Source organism: Geotrypetes seraphini, chromosome 4 (assembly GCF_902459505.1).
Source record: "Geotrypetes seraphini chromosome 4, aGeoSer1.1, whole genome shotgun sequence".
Classification (NCBI taxonomy): Eukaryota; Metazoa; Chordata; class Amphibia; order Gymnophiona; family Dermophiidae; genus Geotrypetes; species Geotrypetes seraphini.
Window position 1 is genome coordinate 97,784,009 of NC_047087.1, and position 20,177 is coordinate 97,804,185.

Consider the following 20,177-nt stretch of genomic DNA (forward strand, 5'->3'; position numbering starts at 1 on the left):
TGAATTTGAAATTTTTGGACTCTCAGAGCTTTCTTGTATTCACATTGTGACCCTTTACATGAAAAAGTTGGAGACCATTACTCTATGCTGTACCTACTGCTCTGTGCCAGGTACCCACTCTATGCCATGGTCTAGGGTTGTTGCTGCTACTTCAAATGTTACCCTCTATGCCTTTGTTTAGCATAGCACTTGCACCTGCTGTTTTGTGCAGATTAATCTCTCTCTCTCTCTCTTATATTTTTTTAAATCAAATGTTTTGCTTTCAGTGGAAAAATATGTTTTTGCTATATAAGGATTCTCTATGCTTATTCTAAGCTGTTTTGAATTTCAGCAGTGGTACAAAGAGAAATCAGATCTAGTATATTCAAGCTAAACATATTTTAATTTGTACCAATTTGTACTAAAGGTAAAGATAGATTTCTTCCTGTCTACTGTTGATCCTCTCAAAGAACTCCTAATTCCCCAAATCAAATGGAGCAGCCAAGACACCTGAGGCCAGACCAATTATTCAAGGGCACTAATAGGTGGGAGATACACTGTAAAGTATAGCATAGCTTATTACATTAACCCCTGAATGGTAGAGGCTAGTGCTAAGAAGCAGACTAAGTTTACGACATGATTTTACTGTACTTACCTTTCTTTCTAACACAGTAAGAGGGGCATAATAAAAAAACCCGTCTAAGTCCCCTTTTGGCCTAAGGCCTTAAATGTTGAAAGTAGAAGCAGGGAAAATGTCCATTATCATAAAAAACATCCAAAGGGAGGTTAAAAAAAAAAAAAAATGGCCTGCCTCTACGTTCAGCTGTTTAAACGCCCAGACCACCACTACGTCTACACTAACAACATATAATCAACCTAAAATAAGCCTAACTCCCAAACACCCAAAACAAGAGCTTTTAGGCGAAGGAGCCAGTCCTTTGCCTAAAAGCTGGATTTTGTAACCGGTATCGGTCAAAAACCACACCGGTTACAGAATTCCCCCCACCCCACAATGATTGGGGCAAGAGTGAGCCCAATCCCTCTTGCCACAGCGATTCCCCACCTTCCCCAACACGATCGGGGCAAGAAGGAGCCCAAGCCCTCTTGCCCCGGCGATTCACCACCTTCCCCGACATGACTGGAGCAAGAGGGAACCCAAGCCCTCTTGCCCCGGAGATTCCCCACCTTCCCCGACACAATCGGGGCAAGAGGGAGCCCAAGCACTCTTGCCCCGGAGATTCCCCACCTTCCCCAACAGCACTTGGGCAAGAGGGAGCCCAAGCCCTTTTGCCCCGGAGATTCCCCACCTTCCCCGACAGCATCAGGGCAAGAGGGAGCCCAAGCCCTCTTGCCCTGGCGATCCCCGACCCCCCCCCCCCCCCGCCGAGTACAACGGGGCCAGGAGGGAGCCCAAGCCTTCCTGGCCATGACGCCCCCAACAAGATCGGGCAGGAGGGAGCCCAACTCCTCCTGCCCAAGCAAACCCACTACCCCTCACCCCCACTAAAATAAGGGCAGGAGGGATCCCAGGCCCTCCTGCCCTCAACGCACACCTCCCCCGCTGACCCCTCGATCCCCCTCAAATCCCCCCCGTACCTTTAAAATCGTTGGCCGGATGGACGGGTGCTAAACCCGTCCGTCCGGCCAGCCATCCATTGAATGGCTGGCCTTAGGGCCTGATTGGTCCAGGTGGCTCAAACCCCATCCACAGGTGGGGCCTGAGGCGCCTGTGCCAACCAGAATAGGCCCTGTAGTCTTAGGCCCCTCCTGTGGCCCTAAGGCCAGTCATTCAATGGATGGTTGGCCTGCCGGCAGACGGGCTTGGCACCCGTCCGTCCGGCCAACAATTTAAAGGTACGGGGGGATTGGGGTTGGGGGGATCAAGGGGTCGGCGGGGGGTACGTAGAGGGCAGGAGGGACTGGCCCCATCGTACTCAGAGGGGGGGAGGGGAGGGGGGTTGGGCTCCCTCTTGCCTCAATGCTGTCAGGGACAGTGGGGGCTGGTGTGGCAAGAGAGCTTGGGCTCCCTCTTGCCCCGATGCTGGCGGGGACGGTCGGGGCTGGCGGGGCAAGAGGGCTGGGGCTCCCTCTTGCCCCGATGCTGTCGGGGGTTCGGGGTGTCGCTGGGCAGGAGGGCTTGGGCTCCCTCTTGCCGGGGGAGGGCTGATCGCTGCAGGAGAGATGGCTCATCTCTCCTGCCACCGATGGTGATTGCCCACCCCTCCTCCGAACTGTGGCATTTCAGGGTGAGGATCGCCGGCAGGGGAGATGCCCCGCCACAATGCTCACCCCGAAGTGCCGCGGTTCAGAGGGGGGTGGGCGATCACCATCGCAGCAGGAGAGATGAGCCATCTCTCCTGCAGCGAACGTTGTAGTAGGGGGTAGGCAGGTTGCTGGGGCCGCTAAGCTGCAGCGATCAGCTCAGCGGCCCCTAGTCAGCACTTATACCTGTTTTGACTTGGTCTAAGTCAAAACGTATAAGTGCCGACTAGGCAACCTGCCTAAAGTTTTGGTTATACTTGTTGCACGCCTAGGTCTAGGTCGGCCCACCTCCCGCCCTTTCCCCTCCTCTAAAAAACACCTCTTTTCGCTCTATGCGTTTAGAGGCAGGGGAAAGGCCAAGCTGGTTTTAGATACATCTAAAATTAGCTTTGATTATGGGTACTTGGACGATCAGGCTTTTTGATCGTCCAAGAACCCATTTAGGCCACTTTTTAGACATTTTTTTTAAAAATTATTATGAGTCCCTAAGGGTTTTGGCATGGAAAAATCTGCAGTAAAACCATCATGTGAAAGGTAGCATGGTCAACATGCAAATCACATTCAAACTGGTTGAAAAAGGAATTGCTCTCAAGATGAAAAAAAGCCAGATTTACGGTAATTTTGGACATGGTTTTTTTACTTCCCATTTAGCACAGAATCTTTATTTCAACTCAAAGCTGAGGTAAGGATACCAATATGGGAGCAGCAGGTTCATTTGAGGTGAAGTTCCTTCAGTTCTTTATCTTAAAGGACTTGTGGTCCACATAGGCCCAGTAGCCACTTCACATCTGAAACTATCTATTTCCTGACTGTGAGGTCAGGGCACCTCTGGTCTAGGCACTCAAGCCAGGACACTTAGCACAAGGAAGTTTCTAGAACAGAAAGCCTGCCATGGCAACACCTCCCCCCCCCTTCTCATGGCCAACAATATTTACATGCTCTGGGGAGGCATCCAGCATTATCTTTCTACTGCCATCTTAAAAAAATGGCAATAGCAGTATGTGAGAACATACCACTAGGATCAGTCTATCAAATAAGGGATTACCTTCTTTTTTGGAAAGCACTGCTTTCTTTGGCAGCACATTTAGCCACATTGCTAAGGATCATTCACCACACAAAAGAAGTAGGACTGAGACAATGGTCTTTGAATGTAAAGTTCAGGAAATAATTTATTAGGTAAAACACAGAATTCAAGACTTATAAGAACATAAGAGCTGCCATACTGGTACAGATCGCAGGTCCATCAAACCCAGTATCCTGTTTCCAACAGTGGCCAACCCAGGTCACAATTACCTGGCAAGATCCCAAAGAGTAAACATATTTTATGCTGCTTATACTAGGAATAAGCAGTGGATTTCCCCAATCCATCTTAATAATGGCTTATGGACTTCTCTTTTAGAAAGTTATCCAAATATTTTTTTAACCCAGCTAAGCTAACTGCTTTCACCACATTCTCTGGCAACAAATTTCAGAGCTTAATTACACATTGAGTGAAGAAATATTTTCTCCAGTTTATTTTAAATCTACTACTTAGAAGTTTCATTACATGCCTTCTAGTCCTAGTAATTTTGGAAAAAGTAAATAAGTGACTCGCATCTACCTGCTCCACTCCACTCGGTATTTTATAGACCTCTTATCATATCTCTCCTGAGGCTCGACAAGGAGCTGTGTTTCGGCAGACAAAGCCACTTGCTTCAGGCGTCATAATGTCTGAGCGTTTGTAGTTCATGAAGCATACTATTATTTTATTTAAAAATTTCTAACCCGCCTAGACCTAAGCGGGTCTAATTTTCAAACATATCAAGCCAATATTATGGCATCAGCAATCAGTAAACCTCTAATTCCACTTTGTTTAGATTTTCGGGGTTCAGCTGGAGCAGAGGTGCACTGTTGTGCTCCTCCTGTGGATAGAAAAATGGCCCATGAAGCTCCGCTGGGTCAGAGAAACATGATGGCAGATAAAGATCAAATGCCTTAATCTGTATTAATCTCAAATCTGCCTTAATTTGTATTAATTTGTGTTGATTCGTGTTGGTTTGTTTATTTCATATAACAGCTTTAGTGGATATGTTTAGTGGAAATGTTAATTTCTTTGATGCTCTCAAGCTCTGCCAGTGACGGATCTGTGAAGTGTGCTATGCCGGGAGTTGTATTAAGAACTGCACTAAAATATGACTGTTTGCTATCAGGCCGCTTCAGAGACTTTTCTATCTCTTAAATTTGTTTTATTTTTAATTTTTTTATCTTCTTTCATTATTTCTATTTTCTATCTCTTTGATTTTTGATCTTGGAAATGTATTATATGTTGTTATTACATATTTTTAGTTTATCAATTACTTTAGCTAGATTGTGAGCCCTTCCGGACAGATAGGGTAGTTTTCCTCAAGTACCTAATTTCAATTTAGTTTGATATATTGTAAACCGCTTAGGTCAGTAAAATGCAGGAGCGGTATATCAAATCTTAAATAAACATAAATGGCCCATCCAGTCTGCCCATCCGCAGTAACCATTCTCTCTTCCTCTCTCTAAGACAGACATGTGAAACTCTGGCCCGTGGGCCAAATCTATTTGGCCTTCCAGACAATTAAATATTTGTAATTAAGCTGGCTCCCTGGGAGGACGAGGCAGCCGGGATGACTAGGCTGACCTGAACGGCAATGGCAGCTGAGAGAATGCAGGCGACCAAGAGCGGAAGTAGAGAGTAGAGAGTAGTAGAGAGTAGGCCACGAGATTTGCCTGCCGGAAGACATCAGCTGTATATTCATTAGCTGTAAATTTACAGCTCATGCCTTCTGGCGGGCAAGTCTCGTGGCCGCCACGCTGTGCGACACTATGATCCCTACGCTCTCGACTGCCACTTGTAGTTAAATGCACTCTCCCGGCTGCCTTTGCCGTTCGGCTCTGCCTAGTCCTCCCGGCTGCCTGCACTATTGAAGAGGTGAGTTCTGTCTCTATGATTATCAGTCACATCTAACTGTAATACATACTGGAAGAAAAATATAAATCACACAGCTGAACTCCTAAAGCAAGAAAGCACAGTTGGAATGGTTTGTAAACACAGAATCCCTGAGATGTATCTGGCTTCTGTCATTTACACTTCAGTGCCCATTTGTGTTAATCTGAGCTCATCCCAGACACACAGTTTTGCATTCCTAAACCATCTACCTGACCAGAAAGTCAACTCAAGGTGATTTTAAGTGTCAGCAATTGACGATTACCTCAATGTAATATGCTAAGTGTACATTTGTGAACCTGGGTTGGCCATTGTTGGAAGGAGGATACTGGGCTTGAAGGACCTTCGGTCTGTCCCAGCATGGCAGCTGTTATGTTCTTATGTCAGGAGAGGTTGTAACCCTATACTTCTACTAAGACTAAGGGGTGCTTTTATTAAGGTGTGCATTTAACGCGTGCTAAATCGATTAGTGTACCTTAATAAATGGACCCCTAAGTATCTTAATAAAAAATTTGTGGCCCGTGACTTAGCCTATGGTTTAGATTTCTGCCCCTTATGTGATTGAGTTTGACACCCCTGCTCTAAGAGATCTCATGTGTCTATCCCAAGCTCTCTTGAATTCAGACATAGTCTCCGCCTTCACTACCTCTTCCGGGAGACTGTTCCATGTATCTACTACCTTTTCTTTAAAAAAGTATTTCCTTAGAAGTGCGACTGACATGCCTGCACAGGGAGAGGTTAGTCAACCAGTATTTGCACATGTCTGTATGTGCTCATACGTGTCAAAGTGACTAGTCAGGTACTCGTGACCAAGTGAAGCTTCACTAGGTCTTTTCTCTGCCGACAGTAATGGCAGGAGTCGCTGGATATGAGGATCGCAAAAATGGACTGCAGGGGCCGCATGCGGCCCTGGGGCCATGTTTTGGAGACCACTGACCTAATGCATGTCAAAGAGTTTGTCGAGAACTGCAAACTGCTCTCAGAAGGAGCACTAGAGGATTAAAAATCACTCCTGTAAGCCAGTAACTTGATGTATCTCACCCATAACAGTACATGCCAGTGTATTCTGCAAACAAAGTAAAGGATCTGTGCAAGTGGCACAGTCTTCAATTCCCAAGTCCAGATGCCTCAGTCAAATTACTGGAGAGAACCTTTTAGTATCAGCAGTGTAACATTATACCATTGCCACCAGCAAGGTTCAGAAATAAAAGCAGATAGGGGCTAAGGATGTAATCGGGTTTGCAACTACTACAGAATCACATTTGTGTTAGTTATAGCAATGGGAAGAATATTTTATCCTAGTTATCCAAATTACCCACTCTTCAGTGACATCCACATCCCAGTCTATAAAGAAAAGAATGTAAAGTTGAACTCACTGTCCTTTTACATTCATCTAGGCCAGTTACTGGGCAGACTTGCACGGTCTGTGTCTGTGTATGGCCGTTTGGTGGAGGATGGGCAGGGGAGGGCTTCAATGGCTGGGAGGGTGTAGATGGGCTGGAGTAAGTCTTAACAGAGATTTCGGCAGTTGGAACCCAAGCACAGTACCGGGTAAAGCTTTGGATTCTCTCCCAGAAATAGCTAAGAAGAAAAAAAAAAATAAAAAAAAAATTTAAATTGAATCAGGTTGGGCAGACTGGATGGACCATTCGGGTCTTTATCTGCCGTCATCTACTATGTTACTATCTGAAGGCAATGCTCTGACTAAGCTGCACATGAAAACTCCATGTGCATTCTTGCTGGCTGACGATTTCAATCAGCAGGGGCACCACCCCTGCCATCAGAAACACAGTGGATTCCCATGCAAATTAGCATATGAGGCTCTCTGTTCTAGAGCAGGGGTTCTCAACTCTGTCCTGGAGGACCACTAGGCCAACCGGGTTTTCAGGCTAGCCCTAATGAATATGCATGAGAGAGATTTGCATATAATGGAGGTGACAGGCATGCAAATCTGCTCCATGCATATTCATTAGGACTATCCTGAAAACCCGATTGGCCTGGTGGTCCTCCAGGACAGGGTTGGGAACCACTGTTCTAGAACCTCCTTGTGCCAAGTGTCCTGGCTTGGGTGCCTAGACCAGAGGTACCCTGATCCAGAGTATCACAGTCAAGAAATAAATAGTTTCAGGTGTGAAGTAACTACTGGGCCTACGTGGTAAAAAACTGAAGGAACTTCACCTCAGACTACCCATACATATGACATATGAAGATATTCACCTAGAGTGTGAGAACACAAACACCCACTTGCCCCAGAATGCATTCCATCACTTCTTCAACACAACTGACTCTGTAAGTTTAGGAATAACCTCTGTTTCCAGGTCTTATAGTGGTGGCACTAGTAGGGTTGCCAAATGGTTGTACTCAGTGGCAGTCATTCCCTAACCTATCCAAGGCATTTAAGCTTACACAGGATATCCACATGAATATCCAATATTCATGAGACAAATTTGCCTGCGCTGCCCCCTCTTGTATGCAAATTTCCCTCATGCATCCTGATTTTGGTTATCCCAGAAACCTAAATGACTGGGGGATCCTTCCGAGACAAGTCTGGGAACACTGCCCCATGTGTCTGCAAGTGATGGAGTAAAGCCAGAACTTCATCAGCCTGTCTTCAAAACTGGGAGTTTGCTGGCAGCTCTCAGTGCTACAAAAGACCGAGCACTTAAATGGCTCAGGAAAGGTTGCTGTTTTATTATACCTTTCAAACACCCTTTATTGAAGCAATGGGCTTCCCTTTCAATGGAGAAATGGAATGTCGGTTATAGATCAGCAAAGACTCAAGTGGAACAGAAACTAGGCCTCTCACGTGATGATTTGTGCCGATGCACCCAAAAAGGTGACAAGTGCATTTATCATCGGGATTTCCATGCTAAATTAGGCATGCAGGCACTTGAATCTAGGAGAAATGTGATCAGTGGCTGATTTTTCTCTTTAAATGTGTGAAGTGGATATTGCCTCCAATTCACAAGGCGTTCTCATCCTACGCTGAGCTGATTAATGTAATTGCAGAGTAAAAGCTTATTTCATGTTCTGCAACAGACCACAGGAGAAAAGGCACTGCTGTTCATGGGTCCAATGTGTTGGAATTCAGAACTGCGAACAATGACGCAGGTTGCCAAGATAGATTATAAAATGAACCCATTTTTAAGACACTGTTGATTATAGTGTGAATGAAACACAGTTTGTGTTACTTTACACTGCTTCTTCTATCTCCTCAGTAAAGCACCCTTGCAAAACAAATGTTTCATAAAAGCTTTCATAATTCAGAGAGATACAAAATGCCTAGATCTCCTCATCAAGGAACAGTTTAAACAGAAAACAAGATGTTGTTACTGCCACCGAATGATAAGGGTTGAAGGTACAGGGAAATTGGACAGAGCGCTTTGTCAAAACTCCTGGGGGTTAATATTCAGAGTGGTTTAGGCAGGCAGTCAGAAGCTTCTGCCTGCTTAAATCACGCTGAGCTGGCTGGCCACCAATATTTAACAGCATTTAACTGGGCAGCGCTGCTCTAACTGCCTATGCACAATCTAGGCCATGTTGAGGCTGCCTGGGAGTGGAGTGGGAGTTATGCGAGCATTGGTGATATTAGGTACCTGCATTCTTAAGCGGGTCAAGATGAACTGCAGAAAATTTATGCCATATTGGGTATGTGGTTGAGGAAGTGAATAGCAACCATCCCCACAAAAACTTCCAGGTGTTGTCACAGACCTACATATTCAATGCTGGTGCCCACATGTGGTTTGACATCTGAGCCAGTGGCGGTCTGCATTTGGAAAAATGCTCACTATTGCCGGCTGAATATTGACTAGCAGTAGATTTAATTCATAAACAGCTGGCGGTCCCTAAGCGAATCTACCTTGAACAAATTAGCCCCAATAAAAACAAAAAATAAAATATGTAGACCATCAGACAAATGGTTTGACACCGAGCTCCTACACCTAAAAAGGCAATGTAGACAACTAGAAAGGACATGGAAAAAACAGAAACAAGACCACACCAAAACAGAATGGAGAATCCAAATCAAACAATACAAAATCAAACTGAAGGAAAAATGGAAAGAATACTATTCCAAACTCATTGGCACCGAAAAAACAGACACAAAAAAACTTTTCAAGCTCGTACGAAATCTCATTGATACCAACCCTTTTCTAGCCACCCAAGGAAACCAGTCTCCAACAGCTCACCAATTAGCGGATCACTTCAAACACAAAATCATCACAATCAGATCTACTTTCAATAACTCACAAAACAACATAGAAGAGATACTAATAAATTCCACAATAGACGATGCCATCTCAGCAGATAGGATCTGGACCAACTTCCCAACATTACAATGGTCAGACCTAGATCGACTTTACAAAAAATGCAGCAAATCTTCATGCGATCTGAACAATTGTCCACCCTACCTACTAGCTACAGCATCCACAAAATTCAAAACTAATCTCACGCTATGGTTGCAAACTAGTCTCAATGAAGGTCAGTTCCCAACAGAACTTGGTGAAATCATAATTACTCCTATACCGAAAGACCTCAAAGGACCAATAGACAACCCAACAAATTATAGACCAATCGCTTCCATCCCACTATACGTCAAACTAATAGAAGGTCTTGTTGCACAATATCTCTCCAACTACCTAGAGGACCACCGCATTCTGCACCCATCACAATCAGGATTCAGAACTAATCATAGCACAGAAACACTACTGGTATCCTTACTAGATATTGCCTGACAACATCTCAGCAAAGGAAACAAGCTGCTAATCATCCAACTCGATCTCTCAGCAGCTTTCGACTTAGTTGACCACCCCAAACTACTCCAGATTCAAGACGCCATAGGAATTTCAGGTAGAGTAAATAACTGGTTTCAAGGTTTCCTTAAAACAAGAACATACAGAGTTAAGTCCAAAGATCTTATATCCGACTCATGGTCTAACCCCTGCGGAGTACCACAAGGATCTCCACTATCGCCCATACTCTTCAACCTCTTCATAGCTTCCTTAGGCACAACTCTAGATGCCCTAAATATAACCTCATTCAGCTACGCGGACGACATAACCATCCTCCTCCCGTTCAATATTCAAGACCCCAGCTCCACAGAACGCCTGACAACAACACTGGTAACAGTAGAAAACTGGATGACTAACCATAAGTTGAAGCTAAACGCGGACAAAACTAAATTCCTATTATTAGAGAAGGAAAAATTACCATCCTTTACAGAACTGGAAGTTAACGCAATCAAGTATCCAGTACAGAGCACCCTCAAAATTCTGGGAATACAACTAGACAGATGCTGCACCATGCAGACACAAATCCACAAAATCATCCAAAAAGCTTTCTTCACCATGCGAAACCTAAGAAAAATCAGAAAATTCTTCAACAAAGATCAATACAGAATCATCGTCCAATCCCTGGTGCTTAGCATTGTAGACTACTGCAACAGCCTCTACTTATCATGCCCAAACAACATGATAAAACAACTTCAGGCCGTTCAGAACACAGCCCTCAGACTCATCTACTCTCTTAACAAATTTGACCACATCACTAATGCATACTTAGACTCTCACTGGCTTCCGATAAAAGCAAGATCACAATTCAAATTCTACTGTCTACTATTCAAAGTAACCCATGGAGATGCACTAAGTTACCTTATCAACCGTCTATACCGTAACCTCACACACAGAACAAGGACAACTCAAAGCCTATTCATACACCCACCTCTCAATGGTACTCGACGCAAGAAACTTTACGACAACCTTCTAGCAACACAGGCTGTGAAAATTGACCCAACCGTCTCCAAACTGCTGACCAAAACAACAGACATCAAACTTTTCCGAAAAGAAATCAAAATTCTTCTATTCAAAAAACACCTTCCATCATTCTAACCTACACGCACATGCATTCCCCTTCATAAACACCACCTCCACCCGGGATCAGAATATTGCTTCCCTTAACACTATGTAAGCAACCTCCATCTGTAACCAGAATATTCCGTCCCTCAACGTTATGTAATAATCTTCCTAATTTGTATGTATTGCTATTGTTATGTAAACTTGTTATGTACATGTTATATACCTGACATGTAAACTCCCTGGAAATGTCCAGTTTTCACCCAATTTTGTAATCCGCTTAGAACCACAAGGCACAGGCGGAATAGAAATCTCTAATGTAATGTAATTTAAATCCAGTGTCACAAATTTTTTTTATTACTTTTTAAAATTCGCTCTACTGAACTTCCTCTTTTTCTTAGTAAATTTTTGACTCCTTATATGCCTTCTCGAATATTTAAATCGCTAAATCAAAATTGTTTGACAGTGCCATCATTTAGGGAGACATTTTTAGATTCTGTACGCAAATTCAATTTTTTCTGTTCAGTGACCGGAATTATAACATAACATAAGTCTTTATTTATATACCACATAATGCCTTGAGGTTCTAGGTGGCGTACAAAAAAGAATATATCAAGGAAATTGTTTAACATCAAAGATTCATTAAAGGCACATAGAATTTACTTCCAAATAATCTTAGACTACAAACTTCACTTAATACTTTTAAAAAAGAACTTAAAATATTTCTATTTGCTGATGCTTATTCTTAACTATATCATAATTTAATTTGTATATACACTCTAGAACTCACCAGCAAGACCATTTAGACCTAACTCCCTGTGTTTTATCTCTTCCCCTTCTATTCTATTATAAATTGTAGTTCTTTTCCTGTTCCCTTTCCTTTCTGTTATGTTTTATTTGGTTATTTTATCTTTATTTGTTTTTGTACCATAGGTATTGTAAGTCGCTTAGATATGGTTTGATATCAGGATACCAAATAATAATAAACTTGAAACTTGATTAAAACTTAAACCATAAATTAAATTTCACAACAATATAAATGAAGTCTGAAATCAGCAAAACCCCACCTGCAGCCTGCACATTGATGACTGTGCCATCAGACCTCTTCTTGGTCATGGAGAACCAGGTCTCATCTGGGTCCTGGACCCATTCTGCCGCCTCACAGTAGAACTCCCCCTGGTCAGACGCCTGTAGGTTGTAAACAGTCAGCTTGAAGGACGCTTCCCCAATCTTATCCAGCCGGACATCCCCAGAGGCCTGCCTCTGTGCATATGTGCTCCCAGAGTGTAGCACAAAGTTGCGATTCAGGGAGATGACTTCTGTAACCTGGGTCCCTTTCTGCCGGTACCAGGAGACGGACAGGTGTGTGTGCTGAGCTGTGTTTTCCGACACCTCACACTTCAGCTCCAGCGTGTCTCCTTCTACTTTATTAACTGTCTGGGGTAAAGATGTCACTCTGAGGGTGTCTGTTATAACTGGGGAAAAAACACAAAAGAATGTAAGACAGTTAATTAGCCATCTAAACACACTAAGACATAACCTGCATTTTTGTTTAGTAGTGTTTCACCGATTTCTGCATAAGGAAAAGTTAGTATTGGCACCCTAGTTTTTTGGGAAACTAGGGGCTAGATTCATTAACGACAGAGACTCTGTTGGCCAATTTTCTGGCCGATTTTCCAACAGCGATTGATTCACTATCAAGTTTGCATGCAAATGGTTTGCATGGAGATGCAAATCATTTGCATGCATACCCACCAACTCAGTCGCTCAGTGAGCGATTAACACAATGGAGAGCCCTAATAATAGTGACAGAGGAAGCAGCCTCCTGTCACTGCTGTCAGGGCTTCTGATTTTTTTTTTTTTTTAATGGAACAGATGTTCTGCGTGCCATCTGTCCTATTAAAAAAGCCCCTCCCCACGCTAGCACTCTCAAGCCACCACCCCTCCCTGAACCTGAAAAAGATGGCAGGAGGGATGCCCACTCCCTCCTGCCCAGAAAGAACCCCCTATTCCTACCCCCGAAGAAACAGGCAGGAGGGATACCCACTCCCTCCTGCCCCGAAGGTGACCACCCGTTCCCTGAAAAAAAACAGCAGGAGGGATGCCCACTCCCTCCTGCTCGGAAAGACCTCATCCCAAAGAAAAAGGCAGGAGGGATGCTCACTCAATCCTGCCACTGAAGGCCCCCCTCCGGTGGCAGGAGGGAGTGGCAGAAGGGTGGCATCCCTTCTGCCTTTTTCTTGGGGGGGGGTCTTTCCCCCCTCCAGGCCCCCGTGCCTTGATATTGGGAGCAGGAGGTACTGAAAACACTTTCTGCTCCTCCTCCCTGACAACAACATTGAACCTTATGCCCTTCCCTAGTACATCATGTGATGCACGGGGAGGGGCCTAAGGCCCTGATTGGCTCAGATGCCTCCCTTGGCATCTGAGCCAATCAGGGACTTCCTTAGGAAGGAGACTAAGGAAGTCCCTGATTAGCCATTTGTTTTGGGCAACCCTCCTGCCGGGGAACATTCGGCAAGGGTTCGGGGAAGGAGAGATTGGGCATCTCTCCTGCCACGATCATTACGGGTGCGGGGGCACAGATTGCCTGGGTCACTGAGCTGATTGCGGTAGCTGCGATCAGTTCAGCGGCCCAATTCGGAACTTATACCTGTTTTGACTTGGTCTATGTCAAAAAGTATAAGTTCCATCTGGCAACCTGTCAAACCTTTTTGATTATGGCTGCCAGATGAGTAAGTCTAGGTCAGCCCACCTCCCGCCCTATCCACTCCTCCAAAAATGCCCCTTTTTGCTCTAGGCGTACAGAGGCAGTGAAAAGGCCTAAGCTGGTTTTAGATACGTCTAAAACCAGTTTTGATTATTGGTACTTGGACGACCTGTCTTTTTAATCGTCCAAGTACAGACTTAGGCCGGTTTTTTGGACTTTTTTTTTTTAAATTATCAGCCCCTTAATAAATGACAGCAGATAACCTGAACAATTCATTCAGTATGTTCAATATTTACATGCATTACAAATTCATAATTACATTGTCTTTTTTCTTAGACATTATTGGGCCATTAACCATAAAATCTGCCCAATACTGTCCTTAGGTTCCAGCTACTGGAATAGCCGTCGAAGCTCACTCCAGCCTATCCAAACCATAGAGTCTGACCATCATCATCCTCATGTTCCAAATTACTGCAGTTCCCATCAAAGCCCTCCCCATCCCATTCTAAAACGAGCTGTCATATATGGGACATAGACCATGCAAGTCCGCCCATTATCAGCCTTAGTTCATCAATTTGTACCATTAATTTTCTAATTGTCTCATCTATGGCTAAGTGTTTCCATTATTATTTTTTATGAACTGGTAGAGCTGCAGAGATATAGGCTTATTGTTATTGAATTTTCACAATTGGTATTTTACAAAAAAAAGAAACAGCAAAGTTTTTTTTTAGGTCAATGATCTTATATATAACCCTTGTAAAAGCACCGATCAAAATATTGTGTCTGGGTGTTTGAATTCCTTTTTCCTTGTTTGTTTAAACCTCTCAAGCTATTGTTTCAATCATCACTTTACTTACCTTTTTGAATATCTAAGCATTGCGTACAAGTTTGTATTTCCACTTTGGTTTTGGTATCATTCTTTAGTAAACATGTTAATTGATTAAGATGTTGCAGGATGGGAATTGAGCAGAGTATGAGATGAAAGTGGGCATGGTCAGGACTGACATGATGAACCCTAATGGTAGAACCATGATACTGCCACTAGGGATCATAGCTGTCATTTTAAACTACCAGGGTTACCTAGGTGGGGTTTAGCACCATGTCACTACTGTTAGGGGGTCATAGGTGCCATTTTGAACTGGGTAGCAATAGGCAAGGAAAGAACAATTGCTTCTGCCCCATTCATTAGATCAACAGGGATACCCTGGTATGAGCTGGATGAAAATCACATGATGGTTTTTGCTGTGTGTTTGGGGAGGGGGGGGGAGCAATGGTGACACAGTATTGCACACAGTATTCCACCTGTGACACAGTATTCCACCTGGAATACTGTGTGCAATTCTGGAGGCCGCATTACCGCAAAGATGTGCTGAGACTGGAGTCGGTCCAGAGAATGGCCACCCGGTTGGTCTCGGGACTCAAAGATCTCCCGTAAGAGGAACGGCTAGATAAATTGCAGCAGTACTCACTCGAGGAACGCAGAGACAGGGGTGACATGATCGAGACATTCAAGTATCTCACGGGCCGCATCGAGGTGGAAGAAGATATCTTCTTTTTCAAGGGTCCCGCGACTACAAGGGGGCATCTGTGGAAAATCAGGGGCGGAAAACTGCATGGTGACACCAGGAAATTTTTTTTCACTGAAAGGGTGGTTGATCGCTGGAATAGTCTTCCACTTCAGGTTATTGAGGCCAGCAGCGTGCCTGATTTTAAGGCAAATGGATAGATACGTGGGATCTATTCACAGAGAAAGGTAGGGGAGGGTCATTGGGGTGGGCAGACTAGACGGGCCATGGCCCTTATCTGCCATCTATTTCTATGTTTCTATCTGAAGGATATATGGAGGGGCTGACATCCAGGGGTACTACAGCATGTGCTGGGGGGAAACAGGGCTGGACTATGATCAGGATTTTTTTTTTCTTATTGCTTTTCCATCAGTAAGAGACAGTAGTTGCAATGCAATGATTATCTATATTGACATTTTACTACGCCATTGAATGTTACACTGAAGTAACTTCAGGACCCCTGGTTCAATAGCTAGGAAGAAGGATAATGCAAAAAGGAAACAGTCAAAGTATCCCTCTACCCTGGACTGAAGAGTAGTAGGGAAGGAGTCGAAGACACTGCACAACATCAACACTTACTGGCCAGACTTCAGAAGCATTGTGTTGTGGATCAAAGAGGGAGCTCTATATAGTCCAAGGTCTCTGGAAATGGCTGAGATACAGGGAAAGAGAAGGAGTAATAAAATGTAGCAGACAATATCCTGGGTAGTTAGTTGCAAATGAGAGGTTATGACACTCTAGCCAAGTAGAGGCTGATTTTTAATGAGGTGGAAGACAAAGAAGAGGAGGAAGAAACTTTTTCTCAGAAAAGAAAATGCCTTTGGCCCTTTATATTAAAGTATGTCAAGTCAACAAACACTAACCAAGAGTTCCCAAGCACAAACTAAACATAATGAAGAAGACACGTGAACAAGGACTTTTTTTTCAAATCAGACCAACTACATGGAGCTACTCTAAGCAATGGAGATATCAAAAGTACGGAGAGATGTGTGGGAACCAAGGGATTAGAACATGAGGAGGTCAGTTTAAGCTTAAGGTGAGGGATTAGAACATGAGGAGGTCAGCTTAAGCTGCGTTAGTAGAGTTGGATGGTACGGGCCTAGGCAGTGTCAAAATGCACAATGCTCATTTCTTTAGTGTGCCCTTCTCTCATTTTCATGAGTAATTACAATTGTATAGCAATGAATAAAGCAGGAGGGCTTTGCATATTTGTCTGGTCAGAGGTCAGACTGGGTTATGAAATTAACTCTACATGACAGCCAACAGCCAGTGGCAGTTAATGGTGATTCTCTTGGAACGGCTGGTTTTGGAGCTGAATACTGCTGAGAATTATACTGGCAGAAATACTATTTATCCATAAAAGAATCTCCTCCCCTCCCCCTCATTCTAACCAATGCAATACAACAGCATTAATGAATATGATGATTCACTACATCATTGAATAGGACCCCTTACAGTCAGCAATTACTAGGCTAACCCTGATGTATGTATTCATAAAACTATTCAACCTTACCTTTGTATAGCCTGTGACTATACAAAAATAAATGTGATCCAAGAGGACCTATTTCAAAAGAGCAAAGCTTTGCTGTTCACTCCTCCAAATACATCAGGTGCTCAGAATGCACAAAAAATCATTCCTACTCTTCAAAGGTCTGAATTTACTGTACTAAGGCAAGCAGAGCAGCTGGTAGTTTGTGGGAGTGAATTATCCATGCCTCTGAAAGTTTCCCCACATGCATAATGCTGTCAGACTTTCCTGCTTGGATCTGGAATTGTTTTCAGAGTGAGCTGGGTGCAGTGCTCTCAGTTGCTGCTGATCTGCCCACACAGTTCTATGCGCATATTCTTGTTTTTATATTTGTAGCTCTAGCATGTTTCTGAGGCTAGCTGCCACTGCCTTGAGTGGCATCTAATCATTAAGGTCCTGGCAGATGCTTGCTTCAGTACCCTTAGTGCACCATGGATCATCATCTAGTATTAGGCACTGATCTTATAAGTCCCTTTTCTTGCCCCATAGCCTTGTGGGTCTTCTTGCCCCTTAACCCATCGAGGCAATTCAGAATCTCCATTTTGGCTCAGAACATTTAGTGATGTTCTGCCCTCTCTCCTCTGGAAGCAGACTTTTTTTTTTTAACACACCTACCCTTAAGTCCAACAGTCCCCAATTTTGCCTATGTTCTCAACTCCCTCAGATTATGTTCTACATCAGTGTTTTTCAACCACCGGTCCATGGACCAGTGCCGGTCCACAGAAATTTCCTGCCAGTCCACAGGGCCAGCATGTGCATCAGGCCCAAGACAGTGTTCTTCAACTGCCGGTCCACGGTGCGATCGATGCGGCATTATCTTCGAGCCAGCTCCCTCTTCCTAACTGATTCAGTGCACAAAGCCACAGGCAGTGGCTCCTAAGGGCATCCTGCGCCTGAACCGGAAGCCTTCTCTCTGACGTTGCAACGTCAGAGGGAAGGCTTCCAGATGAGGCACGGGACGTGTAAGGTGCAATTAGTACTATTATGGGGGGCGGAGTCTGGGATGGAGAATGGGTAGAGATGGGTGGGGTCTGGCCCACAACTTAGCCCAGTGTTCTTCAACCGCCGGTCCATGGACCGATGCCGGTCCAAAGAATAATTCTTTTATTTCTGCCGGTCCATAGGTGTAAAAAGTTTGAAAAACACCATTCTACATTACACTGCCTCCCTAATAAATGAACCTAATCTTCGGCCACATACACCTCTCTGCGGTACTTACAGCTTGCTAGCAATTGTGAATATCAAGTTCAAAGACTCTGCTATCTTGTCAGAAGGACCTTCTGAGTCCAGTTATTGCATGAGTCCAGTTGTGGAGATCTGGTTCTATACAGTCCATTGATGAAAAAAGGAAGAAGAATAGTTATGGTTTTGCTTATTCTAGCAATAAACAGTTGAAATTCAAGAAAATAGAGCCTTCCTTGTGGATGATGGACTGCTCCATGATAGCTACACATTAGTTTAGTCAGTACTAGTGGCGTAGAATCAAAATTTTCCAAGTTTGAAAATTAAATCCTATGGGGCTCATTTTTTAAAAAGATAGATGTCCAAAAGACAGCATAAACCGGCACTTCAATGTCTTAGTAGTCAAAACATCCAAATGAGCATTTTCGAACTGACTTTCTAGACGTCTTTCTGGTTGTTTTGTCTTAAGGGGGTGTATTTTGGGCAGGATTAAAGGGGGCTTAGCACTTGAACGTTTTACAGCGATAATCAAACATTTTACATGGATGGGAAAAGGGGGCAATGTCTGGAAAGCAGCATATGTGTTTATGTTTATTTAAGATTTGATATACCGCTCCTGCATTTTACTGACCTAAGCGGTTTACAATGTATCAAATGAAAATGAATATATACTAATATACTAATGAATGGATGGATTGCATGAATTGTGAGGATAATAACAGCTTCTGCTTTTGGAGACAGAATAACCCATTTGCATGGTTGCTCTATATCACTAAAACTGTCCCTTCTCCTCTACTGTCAGCATCAGACTCCATCCCGTCTATCTTGCTGCACTGTATGCCTGGAACAGACTGCCTGAACAGTATTCAAATCCAAGCTAAAAGTCCATTTTTTCGAGATTGCTTTCAACTCCTAACACCCACTCACCATAAGACACCTATGTCCATCCTATCATCCTCTCTGCAAGAAACTCCCCAATCCCTATCTGTCCCATTTGTTCTATCTGTTCAATTAGACTGTAAGTTCTTTTGAGAAGGAACCATATATTACATGTTAAATGTACAACGCTGCATATACCTTTCAACACTATAAAAATGACAAATAGCAGTAATAGTATAGTAGGATACAACTGGCTCCATGCAGACATTACAAGCCAAGCCAGGCTTTGTTTTACTTTTGTTGCTCCAAGAAAATGCACGGTGTAAAAACAGGACACACATGAAGGCTGTTAAGGTTGTACCAAACAGCACATTTTACTAATTGGCCAAATATGAATAATGAAAAGCATTATTCAGCCGGATACAAATACCAAATATGAATAACGGGCACTGAGCTTTAATCTAACAAAAGGAGCAACATGAAATGAGAGATCAAGTGCTTCTTTCAGTAGGATTTATTTTTTTCAAATTTAAATCACTATTTGACCGAATACAGTAATATGCTTGGAGCATTATTTGGGGCAGAATCAAATTGAATCTTCAGTTCAGCCCTAATACCAGTCATTACGGATTCAACAGCCTTAAGGGGAGACAGTTGAGGGTGGATTGTACTCAGGCAGGAGATGGAGGAAAGAGAATAGCAATAAAGAGAAGCTGAGGAAATGAAAATGAAAATAGCTGGAATAGAAAAAAAGGAGATAAAAAGAAGAAAGACAGAATAAACCAAATCAGAAGCATAAAAAGAGTCATAGGAGGAGTTTAAGAACATAAGAGTTGCCTCCGCTGGGTTAGACCAGAGGTCCATCGCGCCCAGCAGTCCGCACCCGCGGCGGCCCATCAGGTCCACGACCTGTTAATTAAGTGGTTCCTGCCTTTTCCTATAACCTATCTCTAAATCTATCTGTACCCCTCAATCCCCTTATCCTTCAGGAGTTTGTTTCATTTTGACTTCTAAATTCTGCATCTTATTTTTCTGCATGGATTAAGCTGTCTCAGTCTCTTAAAGAGCCAATCTAGTCTTCTTGGCTCTGCTATCAAACCCGTGGCTTTCCTACCACTTCTAAAAGACAACTTCCTTCCAGTCCATGGAATTCACAAGAGATTTTCTCCCATTTTGTAGGGAAAACTTTCTATAAATCAAGCCATTAAAGAGTTTCGGAGCAGGACAGGAGACGAGATCTGGAGTCTACACAGTCCATTAAATAAAGATT

At 43.6% G+C, this 20,177-nt stretch overlaps 1 protein-coding gene across 7 annotated transcripts in view; it reads right to left on the reverse strand.

Annotated features, from left to right (window-relative positions):
* The window catches only part of IGSF3 (immunoglobulin superfamily member 3), a 410,183-nt gene that overhangs the window by 108,962 nt on the left and 281,044 nt on the right, over positions 1–20,177 (reverse strand). For all 7 annotated transcript variants that reach the window (XM_033942350.1, XM_033942352.1, XM_033942353.1 and 4 more), the window contains one exon: positions 12,111–12,518. In XM_033942350.1, the coding sequence (XP_033798241.1) occupies positions 12,111–12,518 (408 nt within the window). The remainder of the gene's footprint in view (positions 1–12,110; positions 12,519–20,177) is intronic.